At 41.1% G+C, this 19,839-nt stretch overlaps 1 protein-coding gene across 5 annotated transcripts in view; it reads left to right on the top strand.

Moving 5' to 3' along the window:
- The window catches only part of DLGAP2 (DLG associated protein 2), a 1,381,880-nt gene that overhangs the window by 769,008 nt on the left and 593,033 nt on the right, over nt 1–19,839 (top strand). For all 5 annotated transcript variants that reach the window (XM_073626624.1, XM_073626625.1, XM_073626627.1 and 2 more), the window contains one exon: nt 5,512–5,544. In XM_073626624.1, the coding sequence (XP_073482725.1) occupies nt 5,512–5,544 (33 nt within the window). The remainder of the gene's footprint in view (nt 1–5,511; nt 5,545–19,839) is intronic.

Genomic DNA, 19,839 nt, shown 5'->3' on the forward strand with positions numbered 1-19,839 from the left:
TACCTGCTCATCAGTTACTTTAGTTACACTAGGGATGTAAGCTATGTCATTCAGAGTGCATTTATGACGGCTAACCCAAGACTAATGAAGACCTAACTCTACCATTAGTTTGTGAACTTATTTCATTATGTCAGCAGGGTTTGTCACTATACCAGGCATGTGTCATGTATGAAAGCCTCATGGAGATTGTCAGGAGTAGATCAAAGAAACAGTTCTTAGAAAAGTCATTCTTGCTTTGAATGATTAATTGCCTACTGGAGCTGCCAGTTCTCTCTCTAATATATATGAGCCAGCTCTTCAGACACATGTCCTAGAGTTGCTCAGCTGGAAGCTAACTGAAGAACACTGTGACTGATTATACTTAAAAAACCACTACATGTCCTCAGCCTAGCCAGCTCCTTTTTACTGCTCACAGCAATGTAATTCCCTGTAATTCCGCCACCAGTCGGGCAGCCTGACTGAATAAACACTGCCATACTGAGGAACATGTTTATCACTAGTTCTCAATGAAACTTCTGACTGAGGAGACTAATGAAAAGGCTTTGAGAGTTGCCTTCTCTACACTGCTCATCATAAGGGACTAGAGCAGGTGGCTTATTCCATCTGTTGATGTTGTCTAGGGGGGATTTCTCTAAATATAAATGCAGCCTTAGGCAGCCACTAGCATCTTGTGAACGTTGGTAATTAAGTGCAAGATGGGATCACCAGTTATTTGTGTGTTGTGTGATCAGAAAGTTTCACTATATTGCACATGACTAGCAAAACGTTTTCTAGATTGCTTGTATATAGGTCCTAAGGCCTACAGAGTACTTAATTTACTTTGTAAGCAAAAGGGTATATTGAGCTAAATTGTTCAACGCACATTGGCTGTCGGCAAAGCATTCATTTCATGCTGACTGAACCATTGCCTGTGACCTTCACCCTCTGGCCTATATCAGACGCGGCTTCCTTTTGGAAGATAGGCATGTAGGAATGGATTGAAATACTGCATTTTTTTTTTTTGCATGCAACATGTGTGAAGAAAACAGATTGTTGTCTGTAAGATGCCTTTAAATTGATGTCTATGGCAAACCTCTGACTAGTTGTCATGTTGGGGTTATTTATTGGTTGAACTAGATGGACTTGTGTCTTTTTTCTGGTACAATGTTTTTTATTGACATGCAAGGGAAAAACAGATGCCAAATTCCCACGCAGGGGATATAAACATTAAACACAATAGAGAATTTCACGTAAGAACAAAAATGTGCTATGGGGTATAAACTTTGAACTAACAGTGACCCTCCGACTGGGACCAGGAGTCAAAGCAGGATGCCTGAGCCTACAAACTCAGGGGCTAAGGTGGGCCAAGGGAGTGGACCTGTCTGCAAAAATAGAGTGAACAAAACCAAACTAAGCATGGGGCAAACACAAAAAAAAAAGAAGAGAAGACCGACAGGCAAGAGGCCCAGGAATATGAAAAAGGGTAGGGAGAAAGGCGGACAAAAGCTTTCCAAAAATATAGTGGTGTTAAGATGCACATGCATGATCAAGCTGTCAAACTAATTATTAAAGAAAGATCAAATATGCATGTTCACTTTGGGAGAACCTGCATTCCTGTCAGTGCCATCTTAAGAGCATTGTAGGCCCCCTCGTGCGTGATTGTCTACACAATCACGCACGAGAATAAAAATGCAAATTATCACTAATGATATATTTATTGGTACTTCCAACAAAATCAGTGTTTAAACATTAACACAACGTTTGTACAATATAACACGAGCTTGAATAGCAAGAAATTGAAAAACAAGAAATTGCAGATTGAAATGGGACAGTACAAAAGCACTAATTACTTCCTCGAACTAGTGGCAACTCTAAAATTGATATATAAGGGGGACACATAAAGTATTACGGTCAAAACTTGGGGGGGCCCGGGCACTAATAACTTTCACCACTAAATCATACAACTAAAAAAAACTAAATAAATATATATATAAATGTACACACTCACACTCTGGTGCTGCTGGTGCTGGTGGGTAATAATGTTGGCGTGCGTGCTGCTGCCTGGCTCCTCTGAGACGTGGAATTGTGGCAGGAAGCATGCGGCTGCAGTAGAGAGCAGAGCCGATGCTTCCTGTATCTGTCACATATCACTCCGCCTGTGAAGAGCCGGAACTACACAGAAAGCATCGGCTCCATTCTTCACAGTGACTGCTGACTCACACTGCACGCCACTGAGTCGCTTACTGATATCGGAACTGATCGCACGGCACTCTGTCTCTGTGAAGGAGCCGCACCGCACAGCACTGGCACAATACGGCAGAGAATTTTTCTGACATCTGAATGATGATCCATACCTCCCAACTTTTGAACTTTAGAATGAGGGACACTTATGGGAGGAAGCGACCAACGGCGTGCTACGTGCACTGCAGCAAAAAGAAAGATTCTCACTGATGCTTACAAAAACCCCAGCACAGTCATATAAAAAAAATAAGGATAAAAAACTTCCATTACAAATGATTTTGCATAAACTATGGAAGTGTGCATTACACAAAGCGTGGAAGGATTCAGGAGTGCGTTATGTACAGAGTTCAGGGCTCGGGAGAGTGCTAGATACAGAGTGCAGGGTTTTGGCGTGTGTTATGTACAGAGTGCAGGAGAGTGCTAAGCACAGTGCATGGTTCTGGAGTGCGTTACGTACAAAGTGCAAGGGTACAAGAGCGCTCGGTACAGAGTGCAGTCATCTATCCACATCTCACTGTTGCCCTTCTCCTCAACTATAACCTCTGAACCCCCCTACCTACACACACACATACATAACACACACACATACCACACACCACACATAAAACACACACCACACCACACACACACACACACACACACACACATACCACACACACACACACACACACACATAACACACACACATAAATAACACACACACATACATAACACACACACACACCACACACACACACACACACACACACATACATACCACACACACACATAAAGAACACACACACATACATAACACACACATACATAACACACACACACACACACACCACACACACATACCACACACACACACACATAACACACACACACATACATACCACACACACACATAAATAACACACACACATACTGTTTTACTATAAGGCTCCAGAGATGACGCTCTGTTCCTTTTAGGCACAGGAATCAGGGCCGTCTTTTCACATGGGCACGCTGGACGGTTGCCCGGGGGCCCCACTTGCCTGGGGGGCCGCACCTGCCCAGCAACACCAGCCAAGCCTCAATCATACCTCCCGACAGTCCCAGATTGACCTGCAGCAGTGTGCACTCTCCACTGCTCTAGGCCCTGGTTTACATATTTCATGTGTAGTATGATCTGGCTTGTTTGGTTGCTTTTTCTTAGAATCCATCTTCATTCATTGTGTTCATGATCTAATCAACATTGGCCCTACTTGACCATGGCAGACATTCGAACATTTTTGAGGGGAATGTTTATCCATAAGTTTAGATTTTTTTTGTGTCTGAGTTCTATTGTTTTACTATAAAAAAACAGGGCCTAGAGCAGTGGAGACCCCTTTGTGTTGCTTTATTTTAATAGGATTTTAACCACTTTCGGACCGCCGCACACTGATATATGTCCTAACTTTGAAGAGGAATATCGTTGTTATGGCAGCAGCTAGCTGCCATAACCCTAGTATCCTCTTCTTCAGCGGGCGGTCCATTTTCCGATAATGGTGGTCTCTGTGGCAGATTCCCCCTCCCGCCGCTCTCCGGTGCCCTCCGCCTCTTAGCGGAGTCGTCGGTAGCAGTGGAGATTTTTAAGGGTAAAAATTTGTCGCCATTCAATGAGCGGGCGCAATTTTGAAGCGTGACCTGTTGGGTATCAATTTACTTGGCATAACATTATCTTTCACAATATAAAAAAAAAATTGGGCTAACTTTATGGTTGTCTTATTTTTTAATTCAAAAAAGTTAATTTTTTCAAAAAAGTGCGCTTGTAAGACTGCTGCGCAAATACGGTGTGACAGAAAGTATTGCAACGAGAACCATTTTATTCTCTAGGGTGTTAGAAAAAAAATGTATAATGTTTGGGGGTTCTAAGTAATTTTCTAGCAAAATAAAACAGTTTTTAACTTGTAAACAGCAAATCTCAGAAAGAGGCTCCGTCCTTCAGTGGTTAATAGCAATTTCTGTAAAGGCCATATATAGTCTTGCCAATATTTTTTTTAGATATACATGGAAAAACCACATTGCTGTGTGTAAATAATCTTTAGTGTTATTATTTTTTTTAACAACCTCTTTCTATGTACAAAATCTAATTGATTGTGTACATGGAACAGCCATATTGACTTATGAAATGTACATGCTCTGTTTTGCAGTGCTATATGGTGACTGCGTTATACTGCTCCTTCTCACAATGCAAGTCTGTGCGTTGTCTGGATTCTTAAAGAGGAACTGCAGTCTGCTCACATAATTTATAAAAAAAAAAAATCTTTGCCAATCTGAAGCTTCCCTCCAACCACTTTGTATATTATTTTATATATACTGTGATTCTGTACTTGCCAAATATGCTGCAGAAATCTCCTTCCACTGAGTCTGGCTGCATCCATTTTAACAGTGGGCAGCTGAAGCTGCTGCCTGTTCACTTCCTGGATTTACACAGACACACAGAGGCACACCTCCAGCTCTGCATTGGCCCTCTTATGACTCACCCCCCCTCCCTTCCTGGCAAACTCTCACGAGAGTGAGAGAGAGAGCTGTGCATGATGTCATACGCCTAGGCTTTTTACCAGACAAGAAACAGGAAGTGAGCTGTATAAGGTATTTACTGACAGAAAAAAGAAATGTTTTACTATCCAAAGTTAAAAGTTGAAAAAATGACTGAAAGTCCACTTTAAAAAGTAAGCAATCCTATGTTACTGATTTCTGCACAGAAGAAAGAGTGATTGTAGGGGCTTATCTACCTATAGATCTACAAATCTCTGCATTTACTGCCAAAATGCCTTATTGAAAAACAAGCATGCAAAAATGTGCTACCCTGTTTCCCCGGAAATAAGACCTAGCATGATTGTCGGTGATGGCTGAAATATGAGCCCTACCCCCCAAATAAGTCCTAGTTAAAGTCCTTGTAGGTCTTATTTTCAGGGTAGGGCTTATTTTGGGGGAAACAGGGTAGGGCTTATTTGGGGGGGTAGGGCTTATATTGCAGCCATCACTGACAATCACGCTAGGTCTTATTTTCGGGGAAACAGGGTATATGTACCTTTTAAAAGAGTATTGTATTTATTGTTGATGTCTAAAAGTTTTGAGATGAGAATAACCAGCCTAAATACAGCAAAATGTGCACATCTTATCCTTATCTGCTCTGCGCAAGAGATAATTCTACAATAAGAAATGTAAGCCTTTTAAAAATGCATTACTGGTATTTTAAATCGTAAACTGGCAATTTTAGCTATGTAACTGTTTTCACCTGTAAATGCTGCAATTTACAGTTTTGTTTCCTTTTCTTTTTAGAATCTCAGTGTACACTGTGTGGTGAACCTGAAGGTGAGTGGCATTACTTTATTGTGGTTATTTTTGTGGTGGACATTTGAGTAATCTGTTTATAGACATTAAAGCCGAGGCACTGTTTGAATGCACAATTGAATTAGAATGAGTAGCACAGTACATGCTTTAGGCTGTAGCTCATTTTAATGCAATACTGCTAGATACACCGTAAAACCATCTATATAACTGATTCATATAGCGCTTGAGTGTTTTTATGTTGCAAAAATAAAATAAAAAGCAAGTAAATTAATTGTGATTTCTGTGTTCTTTAAAAAGACCTCCAGTTAATGGTTATAACTGATTTTCTACAGTTACATTTTTTTGTTGTTGTTTTTTTTTTGCATTTTTCTTTACTGTCTCAAAATGACAGACATGTACTAGTTTCATTTTATTGATCTCTGTGTGGCTGGGAGACTAGCATCTGGTCATCTGAAAATTCACAGGGGTGAACTTCACACAAACATGGGACTCCCAAAATAATTATCATAAGCCTATTAAAATACTTGATTAAGATAACTAGTAACAGACAAATATTGGTAACTCTATCTTCTTTTACTCTGGAGCACACTGGCAACCAAGGGGTTACAAGTTTCAAAGCTGAATAACCGTTTATCTCTTAAAGTGAAAAGCTGGCCATACACTTAGAAAAAACTGATTCCATCCACTCTGTACAGTGCAAATGAACAGATCTTCTGCTGCATCTACTATTTATTGACAGTTGGCCCCACTGGCTGTCAAAATACGCAAACAATTGCTGCATCTGACTGGATGCAGCCTCTATTCAGCCAATAATGTTCTACCTGGCTCTTTCAAATTTTCAATTGAGGTATGTTGGGCGGAAGGCAGCTGACAGGGCCAGACACTGAGCAAATTTCGGCTGGTTCCTCAGGAACCAACTGGAATTTATACAGTGTATGGCTTGCTTTACTCATCTTTTTGTTGAGAAAACATTCCCCCTGGATGATCTCTGTATATTGCATGAACTTTAAAGAACTTTGTTGCAGATACCTACCTTTTTCTGTTCTGTACACCAACAGTGTACAAACCACCTTAAGGTTGCCACATTGCATTTATTTTTTAAGCACTTTTAGAAAATTATAGCATTATTGCAACAGAAAAATTGGAAATTGACTTTTTTTATTGTTTTTGATACAATAGGGACAGGTTTAAAACCCCTCTTGGTTTATTTTTTCTTGTTTGTGTCCCATTGGCAAGATTTCTCTCCACTTCCTGTCCTTAATATGCAACAGAAATTTAGATTAATTCCCTTCTTAGATAGCTGTGGCCAGAACAAATGTCTCCGTTGGAAGATTTCCTCTCTAATCCTTTTCTTGTGAAAATTGTAATATGAGTGAACCACCTACTGGGGACAAAGTCAGCAATCACAACTTTACAGGGATCTAATCCAACTCTATCCCTAAGGAAAAAAAAAAGTGAAAGCGGTTGCAAAGCCCCCGCTCCTTCCTCACAGGTTTTAATTGACAGCAGGAGGAGCCAATGGCTTCTGCTGCTTCCTAGTTTCCTGTGTGAAGAGAGAAAGAGGAGAAGAGCTGCTGAAGACATGCACAGTGCTGGATAGAGATTGGGCTCAGGTAAGTGTTTAAGGGGCAGCTGGGGGGAGCAGCTTTTGAAAGTTTTTTTATTTTTTTTTTACCCTAATGCGGAGAATGCAGAGAGACTTCATAATGACTTTAAGTGCCCCACCATCCACCATAAAAACATCTCCACACCAGAGACGTTTGCTAATCTCCATTCACAAAATATAATTTGCTTTTTATACCATATTCCACAATGCAAATTAGTGAAAAGTTCAACAGTGACAGTGAATTCCTCTAAAATATCCAACTCAGGTGGGCAGACAAGGTGATCCAAGTCAATACAAAATACATGTACGTTACAGTTCCCTAGTGTTGTTGAAAGTAGGTTCCAGCATACCTAGATGACTTCTTGGTATATGGACTATTAATGACATGGCTACACTAGGAAAGATAAAGCATGTGATCAGAACAGCACAGCATGTCCACAGCATGTCTAACTTTAATCCATACATGCTGTGATTTGTGCCCCATGTCTTTACTGTCAATAGGCCTACTACTGCATAGAAAATAAATTAACCCTATACATAGTCATTTTAAAGCTTAACTCCAGGCAAATACATATCATATTGTTAGATCAGGCACATATTAACCACTTCAGCCCCAGAAGAATTTACCCCCTTCCTGACCAGAGCACTTTTTACAATTTGGCACTGCGTCGCTTGAACTGCGCAGTCATGGAGTGCTGTACCCAAACTAAATTTGCATCCTTTCCTTCCCACAAATAGAGCTTTCTTTTGATGGTATTTGATTGCCTCTGCGATTTTTATTTTTTTGCGATATAAACTGAAAAATACAGAAAATTTTGAAAAAAAATTATATTTTCTACTTTTTGATATAAAAAAATGTAATAAACTCAACTTTAGTCATACATTTAGGCCAAAATGTATTCAGCCACATGTCTTTGGTAAAAAAAATGTCAATAAGCGTATATTTATTGGTTTGCGCAAAAGTTATAGCATCTAAAACTAGGGTACATTTTCTGCAATTTACGCAGCTTTTAGTTTATGACTACCTATCTGATTTCTTGAGGTGCCAAAATGGCAGTACAGCCCCCCCAAAAAATGACCCCATTTTGGGAAGTAGACACCCCAAGGAAATTGCTGAGAGGAATATTGAGCCCATTGAATATTTTATTTTTTTGTCTCAAGTGATTGAAAAATGACAAAAAAAATAAAAATTACACAAAGTTGTCACTAAATGATATATTGCTCACACATGCCATGGTTATATGTGGAATTACACCCCCAAATACATTCTTCTGCTTCTCCTGAGTACAGGGATACCTCATGTGTGAGACTTTTTGGGAGCCTAGCCGCGTACAGGACCCCGAAAACCAATCACCACCTTCGAATTTCTAAGGGTGTAAATTTTTGATTTCACTCCTCACTACCTATCACAGTTTTGAAGGCCATAAAATGCCAAGATAGCACAACCCCCCCAAATGACCCCATTTTGTAAAGTAGACACCCCAAGCTATTTACTGGTAGGCATGTTGAGTCCATAGAATATTTTATATTTTGCCACAAGTTGCGGGAAAATGGAAAAAATGTTTTTTGCACAAAGTTCTCACTAAATTATATATTGCTCAAACATGCCATGGGCATATGTGAAATGACACCCCAAAATACATTCTGCTGCTTCTCCTGAGTACGGAGATACCACATGTGTGAGACTTTTTGGGAGCCTAGCTGTGTACAGGACCCCAAAAACCAATCACCGCCTTCAGGCTTTCTAAGGGCTTAAAATAGTGATTTCACTCCTCACTGCCTATCACAGTTTCAGAGGCCATGAAATGCCCAGATAGCACAACCTCCCCTCCCCAATGACCCCATTTTGGAAAGTAGACATCCCAAGCTATCTGCTGAGAGGCATGTTGAGTATTTTGCAGATCTCACTTTTGAAAATTGAAAAAAGAAAAAAAAAAATAATTTTTCTTTTCTTTCTTCATTTTCAGAAATAAATGAGATCTGCAAAATACTCACCATGCCTCTTAGCAAATACCTTGGGGGTTTACTTTCCAAAATGGGGTCATTGGGGGGGGTTGTGTTATCTGGACATTTCAGGGCCTCCGTAACTGTGATAGGTAGTAAGGAGTAAAATCACAATTTTACGCCTTTAGAAAGCCTGAAGGTGGTGCTTGGTTTTAGGGGTCCTGTACGTAGCTAGGCTCCCAAAAAGTTTGACACATGTGGTATCCCCATACTCAGGAGAAACAGCAGAATGTATTTTAGGGTGTAATTCCACATATAACCATGCCATGTTTGAACAATATATCATTTAGTGACAACTTTGTGTAAAAAAAAAATTGTAATTTTCCCGAAACTTGTGGTAAAATATCAAATATTCCATGGACACAACATGCCTCTCAGCAAAAAGCTTGAAGTATCTTCTTTCCAAAATGGGGTCATTTGGGGGGGTTTGTGCTATCTGGACATTTTATGGCCTCTGAAACTGTGCTAGGTAGTGAGAAAGTGAAATCACCATTTTACGCCCTTAGAAAGCCTGAAGGTGGTGATTGGTTTTCATTTTCCCGCAACTTGTCACAAAATATAAAATATTCCATGGACACAACATGCCTCTCATCAAATAGCTTGGGGTGTCTACTTTCCAAAATGGGGTCATTTGGGGGGGGGGGGGGGTTGTGCTATCTTGGCATTTTATGGCCTTCAAAACTGTGATAGGTAGTGAAGAGTGAGATCAAAAATTTACACCCTTAGAAATCCTGAAGGCGGTGATTGGTTTTCTGGGTCCTGTACGTGGCTAGGCTCCCAAAAAGTCTGACACATGTGGTATCCCCATACTCAGGAGAAACAGCAGAATGTATTTTAGGGTGTAATTCCACATATAACCATGCCATGTTTGAACAATATATCATTGAGTGACAACTTTGTGTAAAAAAAAAAAAATTGTAATTTTCCCAAAACTTGTGGCAAATTATAAAATATTCCATGGACTCAACATGCCTATCAGCAAATAGCTTGGGGTGTCTACTTTCCAAAATGGGGTCATTTGGGGGGTTTGAACTGTCCTGGCATTTTATGCACAACATTTAGAAGCCTATCACACATCACCCACTCTTCTAACCACTTGAAGACAAAGCCCTTTCTGATACTTTTTGTTTACATGAAAAAATATATTTTTTTTACAAGAAAATTACTTTGAACCCCCAAACATTATATATATTTTTTGCAAATGTTTTTTCCACACAGTATTTGCGCAGCGATTTTTCAAACGCAATTTTTTGGGAAAAAACACACTTTTTTTATTTTAATGCACTAAAACACACTATATTGCCCAAATGTTTGATGAAATAAAAAAGATGATCTTATGCCGAGAACGTGGATACCAAACGACATGCTTTAAAATTGCGCACAAACGTGCAGAGGCGACAAACCGCATACATTTTTAAAAGCATTTAAAAGCCTTGACAGGTTACCATTTTAGATTTACAGAGGAGGGCTACTGCTAAAATGAATGCCCTCGATCTGACCTTCACGTTGATACCTCACATGCATGATGCCTTTGCGCGTGAGCACGGGGGGGACAGGGGTGCTTTTTTTTATTATTTATTTTGCTTTTTTATAATATTTTTAAACTGTTCCTTTCATTTTTTTTTTTATCATTTTTATTGTTATCTCAAGGAATGTAAATATCCCCTATGACAGCAATCGCTAGTGACAGGTACTCTTTTTTGAAAAAATTGGGGCCTATTAGACCCTAGATCTCTCCTCTGCCCTCAAAGCATCTGACAACACCAAGATCGGTGTGATAAAATGCTTTGCCAATTTCCCAATGGCGCTGTTTATATCCGGCGAAACCTAAGACATGAAATGCTCATAGCTTCTGGTTTCTTAGGCCATAGAGGTGATTGGAGCCATTCTGGCCTCTGATCAGCTCTATGGTCAGCTGGCGGAACCACCGGCTGCATTCTCGGGTTCCCTGTTGAGACAGGAGAGCCTGAGAAAACCATGGAAGACGGAGGGAGGGGGGTATGTTCCCTCCCACTGCTTATAAAAGCAGTCTAGAAGCTAATTAGCTGCTAAGATTAATTTTACATGAAAGCCGACCGCTGGCTAAAAAAAAATGCTACCAAGATGATACCTAAACCTGCAGGCATCATTCTGGTATAACCACTCAAAGTCTAGCAACATACCAGTACGTTGCTGGTCCTTGTTGGGCATACATTGTAATGTTCTTTTTTTCATGCAGCCTGTGGGCTGAACAAAAAAGAGACTGATTGGTGGGTATGCCCACCATTAGAATACGCCCTTCATCCACCCACTTCTAATGATGGGCATACATGCACCATTTTATTTTAACTGTGGTGGTGAAATCACCTCCTACAGTGCTGGAGTCGCTGATTTAAGTATCGTGGGAGCAAATGCTGTTGCTGTCAAGATAAATAAATCAGTGCTGCAGCTGAATGGCGTACCTGCTAAGCAAATGATGGTTAACGATAATACAAAGTAGCATTACAGTATAACAGTAAGACTTACCACACCTGCAAAGCAAATACAATAAAACATAGTAAAAATAAAACATTTTTTAACGCAATCTGTGACTAAAAAATATATGCCGAAGCATGGGGGCATCCACCCCTAATGTTAGGAGCAAATCGCTCCTCCACCCCTGCCCCCATGCTTCGGCATATATGTTCTTTTTTTAACTGTGGTGGTGAAATCACCTCCGACAGCGCTGGAGTCACGGCTTTACATATCGTGGGAGCAAACACTGTTGCTGTCAAGATAAATAAACCCGTGCTGCAGCTGAATGGAATACCTGAAAACAAAAAATAGTTACCAATAAAACACAGTAAACAGTAAAGTTATAAAAGAATTACATACCTGAAAAGCAAACATGATAAAACATAGTAACAATAAAACATTGCATTATAGAATACAGTAAAAAAGAGCAGAACAATAGAGAGAATAGAGAGAGAGAACAATGAAAACTATTTTTGTTTTTTTTATTTTATATTTTTTGGGGTTTTTTTTAAATTTTATTTATTTATTTATTTATTTTTACACTTTTTTTTGTAACTGTAACAGTTGTAGTGGTTGTAACTGTAACGGTTCCAGGTTCGGGTCTCCCAAAAAGCGATGACATCTTTGGAGACCCTGTGTAAGTGTGTCCTAGTCTGTGCAGTGCTGTACCCTACGCTAAAACTTCACTAGTTAGTGGTAGCGTTCAAAACATTCACCAATGCAAAGACCAGGATTGTCAGGACAGAAGGGACAAAAATAGCAGGTGTCACGCCTATATCTACGCTTTCTACAGACACATCATTATCTTTGGGGGGCTCGTTAGGTAGGGGTACCAGGGAGGACATACGGAAAATGCCTCTCATGCAGCCGACTTACTGCATTTGCGGTGGGAAGTTGGGCCAAAGCACCATCTGGAAACAGAAGGGCTCTAATGATCTCTTCCTTTAATTTAAGGAAGGATTTCGTTCGTCCTGAAGCTTTGTATAGCACAAAAGCATTCAGCAAAGCCAATTGAAACAAATAAACAGACACTTTTTTGTACCAGCGTCTGGCCTTATGGGCAATTAGGTACGGCGCCAACAACTGGTCATTGAGGTCCACCCCTCCCATATTAAGGTTATATTCGTAGACACAGAGGGGTTTCTCCACAACACCAGTCGCCGTAGGAATTTGGACTGTCGTGTCTGCGTGAAGGGAGGAAAGAATGAAAACATTCAAGCAGGCTCTTTCCCCCAGCCTAAGACTGGATTCTACAAGCTGCTGGGGAAAGCCCCGGCAATTAGATCGCAGGGTGCCACATGCTCCAATTTGTTGATCAAACAAGTGACTAAAAAGTGGCACGCTCATGTAATAATTGTCCACATACAAGTGGTACCCCTTTCCGAATAAGGGTGACACCAAGTCCCACACAATCTTACCAGCGCTCCCTATGTAATCTGGGCAGTTCGACAGCTCTACGTGACTATCTCTTCCCTCGTAAACCATAAAACTATATGTATAGCCCTGTGGCCCTGTCACAGAGCTTATACATCTTGAGCCCGTATCTGGCACGCTTGCTGGGAAGATAATGTTTGAAAGACAAGCGGCCAGAAAACTTAATCAGGGACTCATCGACACAGACAACTTGATCAGGAGTGAACAAGGCTGCAAAACGTTGGTTGATGTGGTTTACAAAGGGCCAAATTTTGTAGAGCCAGTCGTATCCAGGGTCACCCCGAGGACGACAGAGTTCATTGTTGTTGAAGTGCATGAACCGCAAGATCTGCTTGTATCGTGCCCTGGCCATGGAAGCAGAGAACATGGGCATATGGTGAATTGGGTCAGTGGACCAATATGACTGCAACTCACTCTTTTTAGTTATGCCCATGAGGAGGGATAGGCCCAGAAAGGTCTTAATTTCGGAAACCGTAATTGGTTTCCATTCTCTGGCAAGGGTCAGCTGGGGATTGACCAGCATACAAATTGCTTTGGTCCACAATAGCTCTATAGAGATCTTCGGTGAAAAACAGCGAATAAAAATCAAATGACATAAAATCAACTGTTTCCACCTGAATTCCGGGTTGGCCAGTGAATGGGGGATACGGGTGCTGCAGAAGTGGTGGGTTCCCAATTAGGATTGGCGAATGCAGCAGGAAGGGTACTATGGGCTTGACTGGCCTGTCTTTGTCTTGTTCTTGGCGGCAGCGGGACACTACTCGTGCTTGCCACCTCGCCAGCTTGAACTGCACTTATGGGACTCGCCACGTCACCACGTGATACTGCAGTGCTGGATCTATGACCAGGGTGTACTAGGCCGCTGGTGCTTGTCAGTTCACCAGAAGGAATAGCGGCGCTAGTACTGGCTCTCTGCTCCATACAAGGGACCTGCGGTTCTTGCACCTCAACAACAGCAGAAGAAGATCGGGGTCTGGTACGCCTGACCTTGAAAGGGACCACAACTCCATTGTCAGAGCCATCTGTCAGGGTGCTGCTGCTGTCTACAGATTCATATTCTGAGCCTGAATCTGACAGATGAGTGACTTCTTCTTCACTATCTGTCATGCTCAGAAACATGTAGGCCTCTTCACTAGTGTACCTTCAATTTGACATTTTGGTCTCTAAAACTGGTACGCTAGTAAGACTCACAGGTAAAAAAGCTCCTGACTGTTAGCAACTGATTCAAACGCTACCAAAAAGACTGTTAGTGTTCACAGGGATCAGGCCTGACTCTGCGAACGCTGCAGTTATGTGTGTTGTGTTTTGTAAGTGACAGTAATCGATTGATACTGCACTTGGGTGGGCTGGGCTGGACAGAGGGGCTAAACGCAGGTGCTAGCAGGTATCTGGGCTGATCTCGCTAACACTGCGTTTTTGGGAACCCTAAACTGCTGGGGATGCTAGTAAAGATCTGATCTGATCAGATATCGATCCGTTCAAACACTGTACTACTAAGGGAGGTGTATGGTGCGTGCGTGGGTGTTAGCGCTACTGGCACTAATCTGACGCTGCCTGGGGAGACGCAAGACTCTATCTGATGCTAAAACCTAACTTATATCGCCCGCCGGGCGATCAGGGGGTTAAACCTTTATTGGGTAATACATGGCGGGTGCCCTGATGCTATAAAAAGCAAACTAACTAACCAACATCACCCGTAACACTAATACGGTGATCACTGGTGACGGGTGAAAGGGTTAACTAGGGGGCAATCAGGGGATTAAAACCTTTATTAGGTAACATATGGGGGTACCTGAGGCTATAAAAACCTGATGGTGAAACTAATTACCTAACTGACTAACTAGCTTCACCAGTGACACAAATACGGCGATCGATTAGTGACACTGGCGACAGGGGGTGAAAGGGTTAACCAGGGGGTTAAAACCTTTATTACAGTAGGTAGTATATATGGGGGTACCTGAGGCTATAAAAACCTGGCGGTGAAACTAATCACCTATCTGGCTAACTAGCGTCACCAGTGACACAAATACGAAGTGTATAGCCTCACAATACAAAATAAGCAAAGTATATCTCAATGAAATGTACCATCGTCCAAATTAGTTAAGGAGAATAATTTGAGAGTATGAGCCCAACCCCAGACTCACCAAGAAAGGAACGGCAAGTGGACTGTGGCGGTACATATACAGGAGGTATAGCTAATTATGCAAATCACTGATAAAATTTCACAAAATTTATTCATACAAAATTAGCAAAGAGACACCAAGACATATAATTTAAAAGGGTTCAGATGGCATGATATTTCAACATGTTTCGCAGGTTTACCGCTTCATCAGGACAATACATCTGTAAATATAGATCAGAATACAAAAATACTTGCTCTGTTCACTATCCATGACTGTATTCCCAATCTGGAAACATAATTTGAGGACATTCAATCCTCCTCGGTTTTGTCTATCTTCTTTTTAACATCTAATAATTTTTATGTCCAATTTAATTTATATTCTTGCTTATTATATGTTTTTTGTAAACATTTTGATGTCTTTATATATTGTTGTTAAAAGATCTTTTGGACTCTTTGCCCTTTGACTCTGGGTGGTTGGTGGCAATTGACTCCCCCTGGCTTCGTCCATTTTCCCAGCGATTGGTAGGTTCCTGGTGGTCAGGTGTAGGCTTTCCCTTTGGTATATGCCTCTATGACTGCTTGCACTCGCCTCATTTAGGACCTCCTAGGTCCCGCCCCCTTGTGCAGGCTTGCGTGCGATATCACTGCACGCACGCTTTGCCTGGGTACAGCCCAGTGGCTTGGGTGCGGGCGCATTAGGCGTGCATCACTCCTTGTCCAGAGGCTCCGAGGCCAGTGCGCAGGAGGGACCCTTGACCCTGTGACGTTGTGGAATGCTGACGCCGGCGCCGATCTACATCACCAGGTTGAAGGGGATATATATGGCGATTTTATACCGCCATAAACCCAGGCCAACAGGAGACCCAGACGAGCCCTGGAACACATCATCACTGGTGAGTCCTATTTATATTTGCATATACCTGTGTTTGGCCACACCTATGTAGGTGCAAGATGGCTGCATCATATTTTACCACCATTAATATACTGAACTGGTTACCAATGATGCCTTTCTTATAATTCTACCCCATTTAGATCTTGGACATTACCCTCTATGTTCTTATGCCTGTTGCTATGCATGTTTGATGCAGCCAACTTAGACCTATCTAAACCTGTGATGCCTACATACCTCCATGGCTCTAGATCTCTGGGCTCCATACACTAATATATGTATGACCTAGGTAAATGTCAGTCTTTTTAATTTTCGCTTTCTTCACTTCCTTGTTCAAAGCTTTTGATTGTTCACTTGTTCACTTACCCTAGTCACCACATGGTTTTTATATTTTTCATGGTATTTTGTTTAACACTTCACGGTTGTATTTGACATTTACCAGTAATTTGTTCACTGTGGTATCTTGGTTCTTAATCCTTTCATGGATACTTCTTTCATTCAATTCCCTTCATGTCCTTCGCCCCTTTTTTCATTGTTATCCTTCCTAGTTTTGGACTATCTCCTTTCCTCTCCATACCCCTTTTCCTTTCCTTCCCTTCTTTTCTTCCTTCTTTCCCCCTCCCCCCCTTTTTCTCTCCCCCCTCCTCCCCCTTTCCCACCTCTCCGTCACCCCATTCATTCCCACTTCCCTCTCTCTTTTCCTATCCCTAATTATGACACGATCTCCCTACACACTGGCATGTTCCTCCTATTCCCGCTGTCCGCCTATTACCTCACCATTCATGACTGACACTTGCATTGATCATATGATCATTCATCCTCATATTACTCTATTTAGACCTTGGCCGGTGTCTCATATCCCCTTCCCAATCGCCGGGGGAGGCTCAGCCGGCTGCCTCATTGCTGCACACCCTCCGAGGTTCGGGTAAGCAGTTCTATCACTCCATTTCACCTTCCCCGTTTTGCAATTGTGTAAAAATCTTTTACATGGTACTTATTTTTGTATTTTGATTATATTTACAGATGTATTGTCCTGATGAAGCGGTAAACCCGCGAAACATGTTGAATTATCATGCCATCTGAACCCTCTTAAATTATATTTCTTGTTGTCTCTTTGCTATTTTTGTATGAATAAATTTTGTGAAATGTTATCAGTGATTTGCATTATTAGCTATACCTCCTGTATATGTACCGCAACAGTCCACTTGCCGTTCCTTTCTTGGTGAGTCTGGGGTGGGGCCCATAGTCCCAAATTATTCCCAGTGACACAAATCCGGCGATTGATTAGTGAAATTGGCAACAGGAGGTGAAAGAGTTAACTGGGGGCGATCAAGGGGTTAAAAATTTATTGAGGTGGTTTAGGGGGGTAATTTAGATCTAACAGGGGCTACTACTAACTGCCCTAACAGTTATTGATTGAAGTCACAAATGACACCAATACAGTGATCAGTGAAAAATCTGAAAACTGCAATTGGTGACACAGTAACAGGGAGTGAAAGGGTTAATTGGGGGGCGATCTGGGGGTGATCAAGGGGGTGGAAAGTGTACCTATGTGTGCTAATGTCAGTGTGCTGTTGGTGTAACTCACGTTTAGATGTCTCCTCTCTCTCACTGGAATCCAAAAGACTCCACGAGGAGAGATGACATCACTTCCTCCTGCCTGTGTTTACACTTACACAGGCAGGGGAAGGTTTTCATTCGTTGGGAGCGATCACCAGGGCAAGACCATAAATCATTGTTCTCGCCCTGGAGACAGATCACTTCTCTAACAAACCCGACCGCCGCAGGCACGGGGGGGCGCAATCACACCCCCCGCCCACGCGGAGGCTGGGACGTACGCCTATTTGCCCACCCGTGCCATTCTGCCGACATACATTGGCATGCAGTGGTCGGGAAGGGGTTAATAAAACAAAATGTAATGTTACCTACAACTAACATAAGAATGTGACTCTCTATTGACAATAGCCTTTTATCATTCTCTGCACATCAGAGGGAGGGTAAGCAAACCAAACTGTATTCTTTTGCCTTATAGAATGCAGTCAGTCTGTCTGTATATATACTGTGATCATGCTTTACAGAAGATGAGTGCACAGAGAGAGCCACATCAATGTGCTGCCACATGTTTATTGTCAAGTCTAAAGTGGGGTACACACTATAATAAAATCAGAAGAAAAATTCAGTACAAGGCACAATCAATTGATTTTCGTATCGTGTGTACACCACTTTTGACATCTGATTCAGACTTTCCAAAAAAAAAATTTCAGACGGGACAAACTCCAAAATGTTTTTCATATGGGAACATAACTAACGATTTTTGTTTAATGTGTACTGTTTTGTATGTTTTTTTGTATGGGAAAATTCAGAAACGAAAGATTTCACATGATCAGAAACATTAAACAACAAAAAAAAGACTTTAATTTTCGAGAATTTTTGTACAATTAGTACCATTCTCAGTTTTGTCCTGCTGCGAAAAATCGAGGAAAATCGAACGACTGTTCATCTGATTTTCTTGTAGTGTGTACTGGGCTTAAGGCTGATGCAGGTCTTTAAACAGGTTGTGCTGCTTATCCGCGGTCTAGGGTGTAGGGCAGACTAGGATTTGGCTGTGCGATCTGCCGGGGGGGGGGGGGAGGATTTTAAGACTGGCTGAGAAGAATTACAAATCTTTTCTAGGGTAAATATTTCTCATCTAAGTATTTTGACTGCCTAGAGTTCAGCTTTTACATGTTGATTGATGGCCTTATTATTAGAACGCAATTGTAACATTTTCTATGCAATTTCTTGGCTTTACATTTGTTTTCTATAATTTATAACCCTTTCAGACATAAAGAAGTCTATCTTTCTGAATTAAAATTGTAATTACATTTTTTGCAGTAGGGAGAACTCCCTCCATAGTATATCTGAATGGCCAAATGGTAGATGTAGACAAGCATCCAGCTGATATGGATCCTTCTAGGGTTGTGCAAAATGTAACTGACACAAACTTTGAGTGCACTTTTATACCTCTTTTTTTCTCCCTCTTCTCTCAGTAATATGCTCATCTCTCTTTTGTGAATAATGGACATGTATGGTATATTCAGACTACATTTTGAATTTGGGGCCAGGGGAGGTTGTACATTAATTGCACGTACACTGCTACATCAGTACTATATACTGAATGTAGAGAGCTGGAAATGTGTACAGTCTGATTCGCTAAATTCAGCTTGCATGAAGAGTGAAAGAATGTAACTCTTATTTATGTCAGTGAATTTCTGCCCTTCCATGCTACTACACATTGGCCAAACTACTGATCCACATTTCATTTAGCGAAGAAACAGGAAAGTGACGGCAGAAAAATAGCTGAGTGGTCTATCCAGTCTACCTGTTTTTTGTTTTGTTTTTTTATACATGTTTTGTATTTTTGTGTTTTTTTTTTGTTTCATAAAGTTTTTATTGATTGAACATAGAAACATAAAACATTGTTATATTAGTATAATCATTTGATCATGTTACATATAACATTTAGGTTGAAATACAGTATACAGTAAAGTATCATTATGGTTATAAACAATACCACTTTTTTCCTTTGAGTTTATGCATAGGATTCTCTTAGACTATAAGCGTTCTTAAATGGAAGAGGGGAATTGTGGCACAATGGAGAGGTGGGAGAGAAAAAAAAAAAGGAGGTTGTGGGTAAAAGAATAGATGCTTGATTTTAGGGAGTTCTGTTGTTAATCAATGATTGATTTATATGCCTGAGAATTTTTGAATACTATCCAGTTGTACCAG

Source organism: Aquarana catesbeiana, linkage group LG04 (assembly GCF_042186555.1).
Source record: "Aquarana catesbeiana isolate 2022-GZ linkage group LG04, ASM4218655v1, whole genome shotgun sequence".
Taxonomy (NCBI): Eukaryota; Metazoa; Chordata; class Amphibia; order Anura; family Ranidae; genus Aquarana; species Aquarana catesbeiana.